The sequence below is a fragment of the Micromys minutus genome (assembly GCF_963924665.1).
Source record: "Micromys minutus genome assembly, chromosome: 31".
NCBI lineage: Eukaryota > Metazoa > Chordata > Mammalia > Rodentia > Muridae > Micromys > Micromys minutus.
The window spans coordinates 18,126,367-18,141,054 of record NC_137966.1 but is presented as its reverse complement, the minus strand read 5'-3'; the positions used below and the strand labels follow the sequence as shown (position 1 = coordinate 18,141,054).

Genomic DNA, 14,688 nt, shown 5'->3' with positions numbered 1-14,688 from the left:
AGCCATAAAGAGCAAGCTAGTAAGTAGCTCCTCCGTGGCTGCTGCATCAGCTCTTCCCTCTAGGTTCCTGTCCTGTTTTGAGTTCACACTATAAGATGTAGAAGTGTAAGTCAAGTGAACCCCTTCCTCCCCAACTTGCTTTTGGTCATGGTGTTTTCTCACAGCAAGAGAATCCCTGACTAAGTCACAGTGTGTGCCTGCTTCATACCACAGCGTCCCCATCTCAGCTGCTACTGCTACTTCTTTGGTGAGATATGCTTAAGTGACCAGCTGCCAAAAATGCCAAGATTCAAATCAGTTCCCTGGGCAGGAACATGGCACAGGCCTGTAAGTTTACTGACAGTGAGCAATTGGTGTGTCATGAGGCCTTGTAAGCAGTAGGAACCTCTGCTCAGTGCTGGCTATGACCAACTATGGCAAAGTCTAACTTGCTGCTGGGCTTTTGGGTCCCAATTATGAAGGAACAAAATATACCATGAAGTTCTGAAGATCCAGAGAAACCTTGCCCGTCTGACATCACACACAGCAGATCCCCCTCTTACATACCCCACTCTTACTCAGTGTGCTGACACACCTCACCAAGGGACACTGGACACTCCCCTCACCTGTCTGGAGACTTGCTCTGTGTCTTGCCCTTCTGTAGGCCACTTTCTATGATTCGATCGAGTCCGGCAAGGGGACAACTGGCCTGGGAAAGACCGTCCGAGATGCCTGAGTAGGTGACTTCCTCATAGAGGGGAGCTGATGGGATAGCCGGGGAGACGGCTCGCAGACCATTGAGTGCCTCGAGTAAGGAGATGGGCTCATAGCCAGGTGGGACACTGTCAGAATTCTGTGGGAACAAAGTCAAGTGAGGAGGGACCAGACAGGTTCCTTGCCCACAGCCAGGAAACCCCAGAATGGGACATTCTCCTCCTTAGACCTGCTTGGCTGTGTCTTGATCACGCCACCTTTCAGGGACTTAAGACCCATCTCTTTATCAAAAGCTACCTTGCAGAATGGAGGCCATTCTGCTCGGGATTCCCTCAGCCACCAGCTCCAGCACACATCCCAACACCCAGATGTCCAGAATGATCCTCAGGGTCTGCAAAAGTCACTGCCCCATCATTACCAAGGCCCTACATAGCTTGCTGTTCCCACCTTGCGCAAGTGAAAAGTGTGAGGGGTTAGTAAAAACAGCAGAACTCAGGACCAGGCAGAGCAGAGGCAGAGGCAGGAGAACCAGTGCTGCCCTAAGCCAGGGGAAGTATGGCCTCCAAGGACCCCAAGCAGGATGACAGTGGGGTGTGGGTGGGTGCTAGCTACTGCAGCCTCTCATTAGGAGTGGGTGGATTGGCAGGGGTAAGGGAAAAGGACCATGCCCAGATTCCAGGGAACAGCGGCCAGGCCCTGGAGTTCTGTAGACAACTGTGCTGCTCCCACAGGCTCACACAAACCAGACAGAGGGGTAGAACTCATGACTGCTCACACAGGAAATGCCTACCCTGTGAATAACAGGATGGGGCAGTGCCCCTGGAAAATGTGATATGCACCAGGTTGGTACTGGTCCTCTGGCTAACTCTCACCTGTTCCCACTGCCTTCAACTTAAAGATGAAGAACTACCTCCTGCCCCACACCCTCCATAAAGGACAAACTCATCGTTTCTAAGCTTCTTCCCTCAGTTCCACTGGCTTTCAAATGGCTCTGGCCACTACCTGACTTTTGCTCTCTCTGTCTGATGCCTGGGGTGCAGGGAAAAGATCAGAAAACCAGAGTCCTCGGCCCAAAGAGCCAAACTTCAAGAGACAGCCAGCCAGGACGCAAGACGTACAAGCATGCGGGGAATGCCATGTGCCAAAAGGAGCAGCATTATCAGTTCCACCAACATCCATTCCGCTGCCAGCAAGAAACAAAAGGGAAACAGGGCAGTCAGGAGCTACAGCGAGCAAAGCTGGAAAGGAGGGCTGGGCCGGGGCTGGCTACCACCGGGCACCGACACCGAACAACAGACCTTCAGCTTTGCTTGTGCCATAAAACTCCCTTCCTGGGCAGGGATGCTGGGACTGGGGAGAGCAGATTTGACAAAGTGTGTTAAACATATTAGCTTGGGGTTAAAAATGACCTCCCACACTTGTTGGTTTGAAATTAAGGGCTGAGGCAAAAACGAAGCTATATGACCAAACACACTTACTGTTTCCCTTTTAGGTTTCTTGCTGGCCAGGGAGGCAGGGTGCGACTTTGATTTTTTAAAGGAAAACTGTTAAAATAAAAATCACACATTTTACAACTTCTACCTCCACATGGCATGGGGACCAATGGGTGAGACAGGTCTCTGGTTTACTGCCCCCCAAGCACACCCAGGAATTCCAACCACACTCAACACAACAAAGACTCTGCATCAGGGCTCTGCATAGGCTACCCGCACATATAATCAGTTCCTGGGAGCTGTGCAGTGGGTCCCACACTGAGAGGAAGGGTATGGGATCTACCCGCATCCTCAACCTAACATACTCATGGTCTGGGTGTCCCCAGAAGAAGAGGTCTTAGCCAAGGTGACTAAGTGGCTGGGCAGTCGGCCTCATTCTATCTAATGACTCTGGAGAACTCATTTGGGAACTTCACAAAAATGGCCTCGACGGGGCAGGAGGCAGAGAACAAGCACCCACTTAGGTTCTCAGAATCCTGCAAAAGGCGGGTGGTTCCCTGAGCAGCTTAGAGCTTCTGCTAACTACAGGTCAAGGCTGCAGCTCTTCTCCAATAGGCTCACTGAGAATAAGAGGACAAACAGCAAGGGGTCCGTCTGCCCTTCACCCAGCACTGCCCAGCACCAATGGACCTTCTGCAACATTCAGACCCCTCCTTCACTGGGCAGCCCCACCTCAGAGCCATTTCTCCTACAACCAGCAAGCACATGCTGAGCGTGTCTTCAACCAAAACCCTACACCGTATGCTAGACATCAGAGCCATTGCAGGGGCCATCGTGTGTGTGACAGGGGTGACCCCTTGCAGCAGGAATGCTATACCTCTCGTCTGGGGGCACAAATGAAGCCTCAGGTTTTGAGAGACAAAAAAAAAAAAAAAAAAAAAAAAAAAACCCTACATTCCATGGAATACCGCTAGGCTTTTAAATGATGGCACAGGCCCGGTGTGGCTCGGGGCAGGAGCAGGTGGATCTGAGTCTGAGGCCAGCCTAGCCTACAAAGAGTTCCAGAGCAGCCAGGGATACACAGAGAGAACCTGTCTCAAAAAACAAAGACAGAATGAAACCGTTGGCCCAGTTTTCAGAAGTCTACTGTGGGAGCGAGTGTATAGCACACCTGCTGAGGTGAGCTTGCTGGCTGTAAATAACTGAAGCACAGGCTCTGTCCCCGGATGTCCATGTCACAGAGCTTACTGTTCTTTCCTCTTAAAGTGGAGGCAAAGCCTTTCAAAAGCTACTGGTCCCGTGGCAGATGCGCATGGGAGCCAAAGACAAGGCCTTGCTCCAGGTTGAGCTCTCCCTCCCACCCACTGCTGGGGTGCTTTCCTGCCTCTGAGCACTTCTGAGTGAGTCTCACCTCTTTACTTATGCCTCACTCTCTAAGTCTTTTAACTGACAAGGCCTTCCTGATCTGCCTGAAGCAAGGCTGCCTAGGCGACCTACAGAGGGCGCCTCCAGGCTGAGGCTGAGGCTAGCCCACAGACAGTAACATACAGGGCCCTCTCAAAGGGTGCGGCCTAGGGCAATGGTGGAAAGGATGGCACACACTGGAGGTCCACCCTTCCCCTGTCAGCGCACCGCTCGCTCCTTCATTAGTACCTCACAGGCTGCTGCGGGGCCATGCCTACCTTGCAGACAAGAAGGAGGAAGAGGAAAGGCACTTACAGAGTGCTCATCATGATCCACACTTTGGGCCAAGACAGGGCTGAAGGAGATGGGAGACAGGGCCCCTGGCTTCTTCCGCACAGCCCGAATCTGCAGGAGAGCTCGGAATGCTGTGGCAGAAAAAGTAAGAAAAGCACGTGAAGGACACAGCTTCGGGGGCGTGGGAAGACACTAGAGACTGTGGGCACCAATCACACTTTGCCATTCTCAGAGCCAAGAAACAACACGCTTCCAAGTCAGAAGCAGAGGGGATCTTCAGCAGATAGAGAACTGGCCAATTTCTAAGGGCAGCTAAGAGACCAAAGCGGTCTAAGGTCCCTCTGCACAGAGACCAAAGCGGTCTAAGGTCCCTCTGCACATAACAGCCGCTGTGGCTGCAATTCATAGCAGCAGGCTCAAACAGTGGGGAACAAGGAGGTCTCCAGACTACAGTCTTCTGTCCCTGAGCTCTTCAGAGGGCAGGACAGGAGCAAGGACATGTGATGTCTACCAAAGAAAATCAGGAGGGATACTAGTTATGGAGCAGAAGGGACAAATTAGGACAATGCCAGCTCTGTCCACAAATGTGGTCTAGCAGGAAACAGTGACAATCCAAAGACACAGTGAGGTATGCCGTCAGCCTGTACCCTGGTGCTGTGGATCAGAGCAGGCCACAAGACACTGGGTCTTCTATTCACATCTGCAGTAAGTTCCAAATCCCACACCAGGACCCTTTCTACTATCCTTCCAACCTCAGCTGACCACACAGCTGCCTTCCTGACCACACTCCATCACTGCAATGGCTGTGTCCCCTAGACAAGGCCTGTGCATCTAGGTTCCTACAAAAGCCTCACTTAGCCACAACCACTTGTACTTGGATATATAGCGACCAGGAAAGGAAGGACGCGCACTGTGGATAGAACTCATAGCTCCATACTTGCAGATCAGCCCAGCACACACACTTGCTCCAGCCCTGCTGACCTCAGTCCCCTCTCACAGGCTGAGGCCCTAAGCAGCTGTGCAGACTCGGGATAGCCGGTTCACAGTGGGACAGTGCTGAGGACTGCTGCAGAAAGATGGCAAGTGCTGGCCACCAGGCTCAATGGAAACCTCTCGTTTGTCACATGTGGGTGCCAAGGCCTACACATGTACCTCAGGCTGGAACAGTCTGCTTCCCTTGCAAAAAGGTGAACCACCCAAGCCAGTGCAACTGTGGCTCCGTCTTACCTCAGCCGAGTCACTGGGAGCCCCCGACCAGGCACTGTATTTCCCCTTTCTGTACATGCTGCCTATCTTATGACCCAAAGGAGCTGCCACGGTGCCAACTCCCACATTATATAAACACACACTTGACTTTCAGGGACAACCACTGTGACACACTGCTTTCAGACAGTGAGGTCAAGAGCAGAAGCCAGAACTCCACCAAGAAGCCATTTCTGACACTTTACTAGCCATGAGCCCGGGTGGGTTTCCTTAGAGTCTACAATGTTGGCAACAAACCGACCATCACCTGCCAACTTTCTATCCACCACAATGTTCTGCTTTTGACTCACTTTCAGGTTTTCAAAAATAGCTCCTATGCAACCTTGACAATAGATTTTGTTCAGAGCTTGAACTGCTTGGTTCAAGTGTCAGCATATTTCTGCCTTGGAACACTTCAGAATCTTCTTTCTAATCTTTCTCTGAACGATCAACACTGTGCCTTGCATGAAAAACACACGGTGTTTCCATTTTTCATGCAGTAGAGAACGGCAGTCCCCAAACATCTCCTGCACCCCCACAGTCAGAACCCCGGGTATGCTCACGCAGCCGGCAGATGGGGCAGTTGTTGGCCTGGTACCGCAGTGTGTCAGCACAGGACGTGCAGAGGCACAGGTGGCGGCAGGGCAGGATCAGCGTGTCCCGCAGGTCTGACAGGCACACCACACACTCACTGCTGTTGTCACTGTTCTCGTCATCAGAAGGCTGTGGGGACAAATGTCTGATGTCAGTGGCTGCACAAGAGCCTGCTGTGGGCCTGATGCTGAAGCACAGACAGGTGGATCTGTTTAAACTTGTGGCCAGCATGGTTTACATAGTGAGCTCTAGGACAGCAAGAACTACACAGGGAGATTCTACCTTAAAGCACAAACGGGCTGGAGAGGTGGCTCGGTGCTTAAGAGCACTGAGTGCTCTGCCAGAGGTCCTGAGTCCAACTCCCAGCAAAGACATGGTGGCTCACAACCATTTGTAATGAGATCTCATGCCCCATCTGGTCTGTCTGAAGACAGCTAGTGTACTCACATAAAATAAAAAAATCTTTAAAAACAAACAAATAAACCGCAGATGGCTCCTGAGGCTCTGGTGTCAATACGAGTGAGTGACATCTTGGCCCTGCTTTCCCAGCTCTGGCTATTTCCAGCTCTCGTGATACCACATCAAGGTTGGTGCTGACTTCTAATCCTGTTTGTTATTGGCTCTGGATAACCCGGGATTCACTATGTACAGTGGTTAGTCTCAAACTTGCAGCTTTCTAGAATCCTGCCTCTGCCTTTTGCATGCTGAGATTACAGGCATGCATTTCCATGCCAGGCTGACTTTCAAAGGTGTTGAAACTGGGAGATCTTGCTGGACCACTAAGACAGCTTAGTAAGTAAAGACGCTTGCTACTAAGTCTGAAAACCTGAGTTCAATCCACCAGGACTCACACTGTGGAACAGAGAACTGTCTCCCACAAATTGTCCTCTGACTTACACACACACACATTCAAGAGTGCACACGTACAAAAAATTGTTCTAGCCCACACAAAATAGTCAACAAATCAGTTTATATCTTTACATATCATTTTATCTTTAAAATAATCAAGCAAGAAGCCACCAGATTCCCATTCATTCTGCTGCACTTCCTGGACCCTGCTGAACCTCCAACATCAGCTACCACAGCTTCTAGAACTGTCTGGGATGTCTGTCTGTCTGTCTACCAGTCTAGAGCGCTCACTGTCTGTGAGGAGGTGGGAAAGGAGATGTGGACGGTTCAGCCACTGAGGACAAAGCCCAAAGGTCCTGTCTAGATAGGAAGAAGAGACAGAAGATCCCAGGACCCAAGCTGCCAGGACAATTCAGAGATGTAAACATGCTGGGAAAGGACAAAACATTAAAAACAACAACAAAAGCCCTGCTGTCTTCTGCTGTTATTGGGGGTGTGAAGTGTCTCTCCAAGAGGCTTGTGTATTGGAGGCTTTGAAACCCAGCTATCAGGGGAGGTTCTGGGAACTCTGGGAAGCAGGTCCTCTGTAGAGGAGGGAGCTTGTGTCTGTGTGGTAGGGCTGGACTTGTAAATCTGTGAGTGAACTGTTGCTTCAGTTGCTGTTTTCAAGTAGTCAGTCACAAAGACACAAAACTCTGACTGGCTTAAGTGTTAGAAGGGAACTAAGGAAAATGATGGAGTCGGGGTCATAAACCTCTATGGAAAGGCCTCTTTCCCATCAGACCTTGTGGGCTCTGGGCCTAGGAACCTAGCAAGTTACCTAGTGAGTAGGCTTCTGAAAGGCAGATGGAAACCTGAGCATGTGGCCAGCCTGGGGTCCAGGTAGTTGCCCACAAGAACGCACCTTAGTCTCCTGGTTGTTCTTGTTTTCGATGCCATAGATCTCCTGCAGCAGGTAGCTGACCCGGTCCACCTAAAGCAGAAAGATGTCCTGGGGTTTGGTCAGTCTCCACTAGTGGGGTTCTCTGTACCTAGATCGCCTCCAGAGCCACATGTCCCAGGAAAATTGTGGCTAGAAAGTCTGTGAGACTAGTTGAACTCCTCCTCCTGAGGAAGGGCAGATGCCAGAAACGAGAGGCAGGAAACCCTGCCCTATGCTGAGCTCAGCTATCAACACGGAGTAGAAAATGGGGTCAGTGTTCCCATCATGCATCCATCCATGCATGCTTCTACCCATCCATCTACCCATCTATCCATCCATCCACCCACCCATCCATCCATCTATCCACCCTTCCATCCACCTACCCATCCATCCATCCATCCACCCCACCCACCCACCCTTCCATCCATCCATCCATCCATCCATCCATCCATCCACCCACCCACCCACCCACCCTTCCATCCATCCATCCACCCTTCCATCTATCCATCCATCCATCCATCCATCTATCCACCCTTCCATCCATCCATCCATCCATCCATCCATCCATCCACCCACCCACCCACCCTTCCATCCATCCATCCACCCTTCCATCTATCCATCCATCCATCCATCCATCTATCCACCCTTCCATCCATCCATCCATCCATCCATCCATCCATCCATCCATCCATCCATCCACCAATGTATTCATCCCAGAAGGCCCAGCTCCAAGCTGCCCACAATCATCCTGATTACCAGAGAGCAAATACTTTGGACCCATTCTGTCATTCACAAGAGGGCTATAGCTGCTGTCTGCAGGCAGCAGAAAGCAAGCCATATAACTGATGTTTCCACAAGACATGAAAGTCATGTCTAGTTTTAGACACAAAACTAGTCATTTTTCACTTAAAGGCTTCAGCTGACCTGTACCAAAGTGAACTCACTCACTGGTTCCCAAGTTCCTTGAGCCACAACATCCCTCCAGAAAGCCAGGATCCTACTAGCTGGCTTTCAGGAGACAAGTGCCCCAACCATGAGTACGTCTTCTGCCTACCTAGTATCATTAGGATCTGAACCTACCAGGCAGGATTCACTGTCTCTCCTTTAAAAGCTAATAAACTCTATCCCATCCTGTAACTTTAAACAGGTCGTTGGTATCTGGGTAGCTACACACAGGACAACTGCTCACACAGCTTTGAAACACAGACTCTTCTGCCTGTCAATCAGTCTCATGATAAAGTTCTCAAATGGAGCAACTGCCTATGTAGGGTCACAAAACATGAAAAGCTATCCCAAATCTCCCCTGTAACCCGGGGTTCCTCCCCTGTCAGGTGCTGACACAGTCCATTCAAGTCTTTGCCCAGTAATTTTTAACCAAGCGGCAGCTGCCATATTTCTGCTTCCCATTATTCCTTAGTCCCTCCACCCACTCACTTAGCAAACACTCACCACGAGCCAACTGCAATCCACGCACCATGGTTCAAACTAGGCAGGACTCAGAAACCTACACAAGTTGCTGTAGCACACACAAAGCACAGACCCCAATATCCCAGAGCACAACAGAGCAGACTCAGGCAAGCAGCTCCTTCATGTCCAGAAAGAACGGCCCGTGGAATCAGGGCATGTGTTCACAGCTGCATTTTGTATGTTTTGCAACCCAAAGGCTCATGATGTCTGGCACTTACAATTTGCTTCTGTTTTAACGGCTTCACGGAGAAGCTGCCATCCACATGCTGCAGGAGAGAGACACAGTTAATCTCAAACTGCCCCTCCCAACACTCTTGCCCAGCCAGATGAAGGCCAACCTACATTCATGGCTGAAAATAAGGTTGAAGACGGGAACCAGGCCACAATGTCATCATCTGTGACCTCATGCCTGCCTTCTACAGTACCCAGAGCACCTTCAAACATTCCTATGGAACCCAGCTATCCTGAGTGGTTCTCAACATGCACAAACTGAAGCCACTCAGCCACATTCTGATCTTGGTAAGACACTTCCTGGCACCCAGAAGCAAGAGTTCTTGGGCATGGCTTAGTCAGGAAAACGACACAAAACACTCAGAGAGCTAAAAATATAAGAAAAATAGAATAAAACAAATGTGTTGAGTGATATCTGGGGAAGCAAACTGCTCAGAGTTGGGAAGGGTTTAGAGGACTATCAGGGTTTAGAGCTGAGGGTTTGTAATGATACCAACTACACCCTGAGCCATCCAAGACCAACACTCAGGATTGTCTAGTAAAGTTTGCGGATACTTATGGAAATCTCTAGAACACCATACTACAAAAACAAAGTTTTTTACTTAGCTCTACACTGCAAGCACTGAATGAAACACCTATGAAGAACAGCCCATTTGTCTCACCAGATCCTGTTATGAGCCCTTCTCCCAAACATGGGCTGCTCAAGAGGTGGGGGCCAGCTCACTCATGCCAACTGCACTTCTGGCCCCAAAGAGCATTCCAAGGCTTACTACAGAGCAGACTGGCAAAGCTGTGCAGATCCCAGAGTGGACCAGAGACCTGGGTCACAGTAGAAACGGGCTCTGCACTAAAAGCATACCTTGGTGAAGAACCCCGAGTCAGCAGGACTCAAGATCAGTCAGCAGAGAATGAGATGTGGGGATCTCCCAAGTAATCCCAGCTCATTCTTGTTGGGATCCTTGTAACCTGGGCTCCAGCCTGGTGCATGGTTTTTAGCTGCAGTGCTAACGAATGGCAAAGAGCCTAGGGGAGGGTGAAGTTTCTGGGGGTATTAACACACCCAAACCTCTGACAAATGAGGACAAATATGTATGTATAAGGCCTAAGGCTGTTGGAGCCGGGGGCAGACCCTTACTCAGCCACCATAATTCACTGAGCATCTGTATTACAAATTGGTGTCACGTCTGCTCCGAGATGACAAGTCAAAGGTCACTTCTGCCCTGACACAGATGATGACGTTGACAATTGTTCAGAGGAGCCAGGAAAGGTCTCCTGTGGGGATGGAAATCTGTCTAGCCCTATCTGGACTACAAGCTGCAGCCAGCAGAAGGGGAGATAAACATATCCTAAGTGAGGTAGACATACATACAGGCAAGGTTGTGACCAATGCCTCGTGGCACTTGAGGGAAAGAATGGTGGCTGGAGGAGGGAAAGTTGGTCTGGGTAGAGGTCTTCCTGCAGGCACCGTAGCCTGTGCTGGCAGGTTCTTGAAGGTCCTATAGGGCTAGCCTTTGTCTAGAACATTCTGCCTCACCACTACCTGCCCCAGTTCCCAGGTTACAGGGTGGTGGTCAGGATGGCACTTACCTTCTCAAAGGCCGCCAAGAGCACATGAGCATGGCCAGTCACTTCCACAACTGAAGGAGTGAGAAGAGAGGGGAGGCCAGCGTGAGGTTATGGCTGCGTCTACTCCTGTCCCTTCCCTCATCCCAGCCTCCACTGCCCAAGCTGTCCCGCAGCCATGAGCTTGTGTGTGGGCCATGACAGACACCCTGTTTCCAGAGGAGGAGGTCCTTCGATGACTCAGGGATAAGGAAGCCACTTCCTCCCCGTAGGTCCTACGCACTTGAAAATGAAGATGAGGAAAGACCAACAATGCTCACCATCTCCTTCATCCACCACAGCCTGGATGACTACTGGAAACACACCCCGGTCCAGGTCAAAGTTCAGCTGAGGAAAGGAAGCAACAGACATCGGGTCGTGAGTTGGTCAGCCTGAGCTAGAGCAGACAGAATCGGGGACATTCAGTGCCACTAAACCACGCAGACCTTAGAGCTCCTGACTGGCTCTCCAAACAGAAATTCCACCTCCTCGGTCCTTGACAACTGCTCATTGCCTTCCATAGCTGCGGGTGTGCCAGCTCTGGACAGTTCCTACAATGAACCACTTAGTGTCTATCTTTTTATGCCTAGCCTTTTCATTGAGCATGTTTTCCAGTCACAAATCCATTCCTTTTTTATGTTACAGAGTAAACCACACTGTATTTGTCTATTCATAAATTGTTAATCCATGGGTAGTTTTGACATTGTGAACACTGAACAGTGTTATCACCCAGTCTCCTCTTTTGGGTGAAATTTTATTATGTAATTGCCTGATGAAAAGTGTCGGGCTTAAGCCCCATCAGAGATGGAATGGAAGCAACAATGAGTTAAAGAAACCACTTGGTCCATGCTTCCCTTTCTAGACCAGCAGCTGCCTTCCTCCCAGACATGGTTCCATCTTCACCAACCCCATGACAGCAGCCTGGGGTGGAATCTCTCCTGGAACCCCTCACCCTGCACCGGAGCAGAGCAGTGCCCGGGGATTCGCCTGGTCCACACCTGAGGGCCACTCACAGGAAACACTCTCAACTCCTGTTTGTTCCTGTCACAAAGGTGTAGAGGACAAAATTCAGCCTACCCAGTCTCTAGAAACCTCTTAGTATCTCTAAAGAGTTACTGGGGGGTCAGTGGGCCAGACAGAGTAGTGCACACCTGACTCCAGTTCCTCAGGAAGTGGAGGCAGCAGGGTGGAGAGCTCACCAGTGAAGTTTGGTCTCAAACAACAGTAGTGCACACCACTAATCCCAGGCAGCCAATCTCTGAGTTCAATGTTAACCTGGTCAGTCTCTCCACACACACACACCCCTCTCTCTGTGTGTCTCTCTCTCTCTCTCTCTCTCTCTCTCTCTCTCTCTCTCTCACACACACACACACACACACACACACACACACTCACTCACTCACTCTACCTGAAAAACAAAAAGAAGCCAGGCAGTATGACATAGGCCTTTAATCCCAGCATTTGGAAGGCAGAGATAGGTGGATGTCTGTGAGTTCAAGACCAGCCTGGTCTGCAAAGTGAGTTCCAGGAACAGCCAGGGCCATTACAAAAAGAAACCCTGTCTCAAAAAGCCAACCCTCCCCTAAACAAAACAAAAACAAACAAAAGCCCATACCCTCCCCCAACTCTTTCTGTCCGCAGCTTTTCTAAGATGTAAGCTCTCAGCTACTACTCCAGTGTCCAGTGCCTGCGCCGTGCTCCCACCATGATGGTCATGGACTAACCTGAAACTGTAAGTAAGCCCCCAATTAAAGGCATCCTTTAAGGGTTGCCTTGTTTATGGCATGTCATCACAATGCAGGAATGAAGCCACACTCAGAACGCTGGCCTCCAATTCAGCACTGTACTCAATCACTGAACAAACTCCAACCCAGCCCGTTTCTCATCTCTAGAGGAACAGAAGTCAGTCTAAGTGCAAGGCTGAGCACAATGCTGGGACAACATGCTTAGCTCAACACAATCCCTTCTGTGTTTGGAAGGAGGATACAGGCAGTGGAGAGGGTTAGCATGTGGGCAGTCACAGCATCAGGCTGGGCAGGGACACTTCGGAACCACAGGATGGGTACATCACCTAGAACAGCATTTCCCACAAACTGGGATGTAAGAAAGCAAACGACCTTCCTGGGTTACTGCCTTGCTCTGGAATGCGGTGTCCGGTAAGCTGTGCCACTTCAGAGGAGCTGTTCCATAGTGCTGATGCGGATGCTGGCAGCATGCTGCCCTTATGAGGTCATAAACTGAGACCACGAAGGGCCTTTCGTACAGGAACTGCTTGTTCAGGTGTTAGTCAGGTAAGCTAGCTACAAGAGCAGAGGCTGACAGAGGGCGAGCCTGAGAACACTGGGGTCTCCTGTGGTCCGAGTAGCCTCCAAGCACGCATGCTCTTCTCAGCTGCACTCCGCACCCTGCAGGGAGCCAGCTTCTAGAGAAACTCAGCACAGAACCAGTGGCTGGGGAAGGTGTGCAGTGACTGTGATCCTGTCCTCTCCTCTTTCAGTGGCATTCTCACCCCTATCCTCCTAACCCCCCCATCCCCACCCCTATCTGAGTAGCCCAGGACAAGTGACAGTGGAAGAGGACAAACGCCCACCACCAGAGGGAGCCAGAGGACTCTGCTTGTTTTGTTTTGAATGTTCACTTTTTATGTGCATGGGTGTTTGACCTGCACAAATGTCTGTGCACCATATGAGTTCCCCAGGGTTACCTCATCATCCTTCCACTCAGAGAAGTCAATCTTGAAAGAAGGCAGGGAGAACTGCTGGCTAACACCTCTCTTGTAGTGGACGGTCTCAGACTGCAGAGACGGATTCTTACAGCTGTACCTAAGGGCGACAAGGCAGCCATTGACTCCTGTGGAGCCATGGGCCCCCACCCAAACTCCCACCTCCTCTGTTAACTCCTCTAAACCAGCAGCCATTTGTTCTACAGGGATTGAGAGCTTCAGCCATCCCAGACAGAAACGGGAAGCAGCCGGCTTGGCCAAGTGGCCCTTGCTTGTACAAGAGCGTCCCACTGCCAGCTCTGATTACCACAAGGCTGCCCAGTCATACCAGGTGGCTGTTTCTTCCAGAGCCACACCAGCCTGATATCTCTGTTGCCTTCTGGACGAAAAGAACATGCCCTCTATCTAGGCGTTGGGTGCATCTGCTTTTTCTGAAGATCATAGTGCAACACTCCCTGTCCCAATCCTTGCTCCTAGCTGCCTGCTTCTCAGGCATTCCCATGAAGCACGAGTTCTTCGAGTCAATGTGAGTCATGTTCTGAAAGGGTAATGCTCCCTGAACCACCATGCTGGTGCACTGAAGCTTTGCTCTAGTGACTCAAAGACTAGCTTCCTATCTTGCTAGTCCCAACAATGCTTCAAGGATCACCCTTTTCCTTATGCAGAAGGGCATTCTCATACCCCAAGGCGACCATTAGAAAATGACAGAGCTGAGCCAGTGTCCCCATTCATGAATACAAGCCATGACCTTCGCTGTTCCCACCCCCGACTCATGCTTACTGTCCCAGGGCTTCTCTGGGACTCTAGGACAAAGGCCATACTCAGCCTGGGAAGCTGGGTGACGTCCCTGCTGTCCCGACTGTCAGTGCCAGTGTGGGAGGGAGCCCCCCAGGGAGGTCCAGACTGGATGTAGTGAAAAGACCAGCCCAGGACAGGAATCTCAGTACTCTGGCCTTCGATGCTATGGGACCCAGAACTACCCTGCTTCAAATTTCTTGACAGAAAGTTAAGGAGGCCAGGAAAGGAACAGGAGGACTGTCTGTCCTGCAACTCAGGACAGAGAATTCCTGCTGGCTGGGTTTAGAGTCTGAAGTACAGCCTCTAAGGCCTGGATCCTCTTCCTCTGTCTTGGCAATTTGGTGCTAGTATCATTTAAGCCAGCTAACTGGGAGGCAAACAGGCCTCATGCAGGTCTCAGAAAAGGTCTACCAGGACCGGATCTCTGGGCAGCCATA

The 14,688-nt window shown here is 50.7% G+C and overlaps 1 protein-coding gene across 8 annotated transcripts in view; it reads right to left on the bottom strand.

Moving 5' to 3' along the window:
- The window catches only part of MGRN1 (mahogunin ring finger 1), a 43,635-nt gene that overhangs the window by 8,746 nt on the left and 20,201 nt on the right, over positions 1-14,688 (bottom strand). For 4 of the 8 annotated variants that reach the window (XM_080942422.1, XM_080942418.1, XM_080942423.1 and 1 more), the window contains exons 5-13: positions 13,436-13,553; positions 11,013-11,079; positions 10,717-10,766; positions 9,117-9,164; positions 7,414-7,482; positions 5,630-5,789; positions 3,846-3,955; positions 2,172-2,237; positions 606-832 (exon numbers count right to left, since the gene is read on the bottom strand). In XM_080942422.1, coding sequence (XP_080798548.1) covers positions 606-832; positions 2,172-2,237; positions 3,846-3,955; positions 5,630-5,789; positions 7,414-7,482; positions 9,117-9,164; positions 10,717-10,766; positions 11,013-11,079; positions 13,436-13,553 — 915 coding nt within the window. The remainder of the gene's footprint in view (positions 1-605; positions 833-2,171; positions 2,238-3,845; positions 3,956-5,629; positions 5,790-7,413; positions 7,483-9,116; positions 9,165-10,716; positions 10,767-11,012; positions 11,080-13,435; positions 13,554-14,688) is intronic. The other 4 variants (XM_080942424.1, XM_080942420.1, XM_080942425.1 and 1 more) reach the window with 1 other exon arrangement.